The sequence below is a fragment of the Cryptomeria japonica genome, chromosome 5, assembly GCF_030272615.1.
Source record: "Cryptomeria japonica chromosome 5, Sugi_1.0, whole genome shotgun sequence".
Classification (NCBI taxonomy): domain Eukaryota; kingdom Viridiplantae; phylum Streptophyta; class Pinopsida; order Cupressales; family Cupressaceae; genus Cryptomeria; species Cryptomeria japonica.
Window position 1 is genome coordinate 693804519 of NC_081409.1, and position 4675 is coordinate 693809193.

The window sequence follows — 4675 nt, forward strand, 5'->3', positions numbered from 1 at the left end:
CAATAACTTTAGTATCTCTTCGACACCCTTCTTCTCTCGAACTGTCCTATTGATGAAACCTTCCCCAGTTTCTTCGATCTCATCTTTTCAGAAGATCTATCTCCTTCGGTGATTTCATTACATGTCCTATCGATACTGCATTTTCTTTGGTAGCCTTGCTTCATCGACGGAACCTCCCTTGGTTTCTTTGATAACCTTATATTGATGAAAAATAATGCTTGCGATAACCCCATTTTGAAGTTCATCGATGCACAAGTCTATTCGATAAATCATCTTATCGATGAAACATCGATAGGTTTATTTGATTCAATAGGTGTACCATTTCAGTAAAATAAAAGCCCTCATTTTATGCATGTGTTGGCCTATAGGAACCCCTAAGTGCCCTGCCATATACACATTCCATACTTGTTGTTGAGCTTTCTATAATTGAATGGTTATCTGACAATCCACAGACTATGGGTAATATGTGGTTCTGCCATAAAACTCATCTACCTCTATTACCCTCAGCTGGACTCAGGCAAGACAGAAGTCCCCCTTACCCCCTTTGTATCCTGGATATCATCCATTTTTAGGGATAGCATCCGGGTACATGAGAAAAAGGTGGTAAACAGGTGATTCATAACTATGGATGGTCACTTCTCAAAATTGAAATTATCTAGAAAATCTATTTATGAATATACCATATTGATGACTTTATAATTTCAGATATATGAGGTTAAGAATTTAGAAACATCAGAGATGGATGTCAAATCACGTTGGAATACTACATGTGACTAACAATCTGGGCAAGTGTTTTGAAAACTAACCATGCAGGAGGGCAGGGCCATCTTGAACAAATGACAAGATGAAAGCTGCTAAAATGACAAAAGACTACATGCAATCAAGGCTCAAACTCTGAAACAAAGCACAAGGAGAACAGTGACAATTGAAAAATAGTAATATGGGTCTGTAAGGGAAGAAAATATCTTCCCACTTGCTCACCCTAGCTCAGGGTGTTTTTGTATTATTTTGAATCTATGCTTATTGTAATTAGATGTAGAAACTATCTGGACTACATTACCGGGCAAGGCTGGATGTTTTCTCTCCTCCACTCTTTCCTACCGGCACCCGCATGAGTGGAGTGATGTAAAAAATTAATTTTGATTAATAAAATTTTTGGCTATGGCCTCTTACCGATCAAAAAAAAAAAAATGAGTACAAATTTGGATGGATCTTTTTATTGTAAACAATCTATAACATTGGTACCATTCTATGACTTTAAACAACTAATGAACAAATAATTTTTTAAACATGACAACTACAAATTTGTTTTCTGTAGGATTAGTGAAAATGGAGCCTCAAAAAAATCTATGTTGTTCAAAACCATAAGTATTTGGCCTCAGACCATTAATGTAGGAAAGTTCTTATGATAATTTGGATTCTGGAGACTCAAAATTTCCTAATTCTATTAAATTAGTAGGCTAGTCTATTGGTGAAAACAATCTTAGTAATAATATGTAGAAGGCCTTCTCAGGCAATAATTGCAACAACTACAATAATCATGAGGTGAAATGTCATTTAAAAATATGATTTTATCTAACCTAAGACATACCTAATTAGAGAATGGCTTGTGAAAAGGAATGACAATGGCATTCCCAAATAGATTAAATATTAAACACTAATTATTTCCCTTTATATTTGATACATGTCCATACCCTATTTAGTTGATTTCATACAAGACATATTCATGCTACATAGTACCCAATACCTCTAAGATGAAGTCAAGTACACACATGTACCTATATGAAACTAGCAACAAAGAACCTTAGAAAACCTATTTAATTCTTTCTTGGCCCTCTTCTCATTTGGTTGACCTTTTTGAAATTATTTGTAAAAATGAAAACTTATCTTCAATTAATAAAATTAGACACTAGCCAAAAAGAGCTAGATAAACCATCAATTTTCATGCACTAGAAGATCAAGCAAAAACCAAACCTCAATAAAAATCTTGATTTTCTTCACATACTTGTCAATGTGATGTGAATACCATTTTGTCTAGATGAAAACATTAATCCTCAACCCATACAGACAATGACTAACAATTAACATTTTTGAATATTTTTAATTAATTATCATCCACTATAATTTGTAACATACTCAAATAATCAATCTTAAGAAATATATTATTTATTTTATTAGAATAAATATGAAAATTATAGAGAAATGATATAGAACTAAACAAAAACAACAAACAAAAAATTGTTTTGAAGGTCCAATGCTTGAATACAACACTTTATATTTCCTATATCATTAACACTATTGTTACTATATCAACAAGGAATATCTTTAGAGTGTATATATTGACATGTTATATTTTTATAAAATTGTATATATAATCTTATTGAATTAATACTAAAGTAAATATAATATAGTATTCTAATTTATAATATATATTTTTTAACAAGTAAATAGCTGCAGAGAGGCAACACCCTTGTATTAAACAAAAAAGAGAATACAAAGCCTGATTCAATAAGCGTGGTAGGGGGAAAGAATTAGGAAGAAAACCCCCTACCTTAGCTCTAGTCCCAAGATAGGAAAGACCAGCCCTAAAGGCTGGATGAGTACAAACATATACCAACCTCTTTAAGTTCGAAAGGTTTTAAGACAAAAATAGATAATCTCAAAAAACAGAGAGACCAGAGGGCCCAATGAAAACCGGAGTCAAAGAGAGTCTTCAGAAGCATCATCCACAAGTGCATTAGCCGCATCCAGGACAATGGGACATTCCGTGCCACACTTAGAATGAGCTGCTGATTCTACCTTCTCCTTTGGGAGTCGGTAATTGTTTGGGAACCACTCTTCGCCCAACCGAAAACCCCATTTTCATCCACCAGATCTCTGTTTTCCAAAATCCCAAAGTCATCTGTACCCGTTATATCTACATCACAGAAATTTTTCCCTCTATTTTGACATGAAACCTCTTTGTATGCCATCCACTTTAAGTAGGAAATCAACGTTCCTGGAGATGACAGGCCAAGTTGCTTGGAGAGACTCGAAATCCAAAGAATTAACAATTGCAAGCTTCTTCACCTCTGCTTCATTGCTTAGTGACATATAGTAATTTTGGGGAAGCGGAATTCTAAGATTGGCATCAATATTATCCAATACAACATCTATTTCTCCCAACAGGCGATGCTTAAACATCATTTGCGTTAACAATTTTTCTTTCTGCTTACTAGTCCCCATGTAAATTATCATTGCAAGAAAAAAAGTTTGGATATCGAAATTGGCTATGTACCTATCGTAAGCCATAAGGAATTCCTTTCCCAAAATCCTCTTAAGGCTATGGAGAATAAGAGGATGTCGAGAGAAGAGGACCTCTTGCAGACGTTTGTTCATGATTTTGCCCAGGAAAGCCATCTGGTGACAAGTAGCTTCAAGGAGGATTGGGGTCTCCATAGCGAGTCGTCGAGAAAGGAAAGCAATTGTTTGATGGAAAGAAAGGGTATACCATTGTTAAATAGCACGACATCAAACCAGAGAATACACCACCCTGCAAGGAATTCATACCCAATAAAAACCCACATGTGTGAGCTACTAGTATCCAAAACACCATCTGCGCCAAAGCTCCTCAACTTTGTGTTGACTGAATTTAAGCATCAAGCGATCATAAACAAATCTTGAGAGGATATAGTCGTAACTAGATATTAATAAACTATACTTATAATTAATTGCCACGAGGCCAAAAATTGACACTAATCTATGATGCTGACAATGCGTCACATCTCGTTGGTAAGAAGAAACCTTAACAGGTTAACCATGAAGACAGTCGATCTCTCCACCGGAAACCATGACCATAAAGTGGAGAAGGGGTAAGGTGGCTATCGGGCAGCAAAGCACCATTTTGCTCCACAACTAGAAGTTGCAAAAAGAACCGAAGAGCGGGCAACCATCAATAGACCCAACCAGAGAGCGTCCCCCTTAATGGAAAGTGATGATAGCATGTCAAGCGGTGGAACCAATGCCACATCACCAACTGGCCAAACAGAAAATCATCATCGGTGGATATTCAAGTGGGGTCACCCACGGCTATAGCCAATTTAGAAAGTCTATCAGCTTCACCATTAGCTTCCCTGTAGATGTGGCTAACCCAAAATTCATCAAAGGTAGATAGCAACGCCAGGATTGGTTGAAGCCACTGGTTAAGGCGCCAACTAGGGATGCTATTATAGTGGATTGCATTAATAACATTTAATAACTCTCCTTCCAAATGAATTCTCTGCACCCCTAGCTCCTTCCCTAACTTAAGACCTTTTAAAGCCACTCTGAATTTCGCTTCATTATTAGTAGCCACACCAATCTTTTCAGAGATTTCTTTTATAGAGAGAGCATCAGAGTCCCTCAGAATACAACTAATACCACTTTGACCTGGATTTCCTGCAGAAGCACCATCAAAGTTTACCTTGCTCCACCCATCCTCTGGCGTATCCCATTTCACCACCACTCTTGGATTGGTCTGATCCACCGAGGTTCCCAATGCGAAGATCAGTGGGATGAGTAGGTTTCGAAGAACCGGCTTAATCTTACAATCCCAGTCTGTGAACAAATTTCTCTTTAATGTTTTGGATTGGGCAACCTCATTCAGGGGCTCAGTCAAGTGGTTCTCAATTTTCCCACAAAGAGACAATAGGCTCAT

The 4675-nt window shown here is 36.7% G+C and overlaps 1 protein-coding gene across 1 annotated transcript; it reads right to left on the reverse strand.

The window, feature by feature from the left end:
* Positions 1-4048: 4048 nt before the first annotated feature.
* LOC131067342 (uncharacterized) lies at positions 4049-4675 on the reverse strand. Its single transcript, XM_058002302.2, has one exon. It carries the CDS (start codon positions 4673-4675, stop codon positions 4049-4051), a length of 627 nt encoding a protein of 208 aa, XP_057858285.2.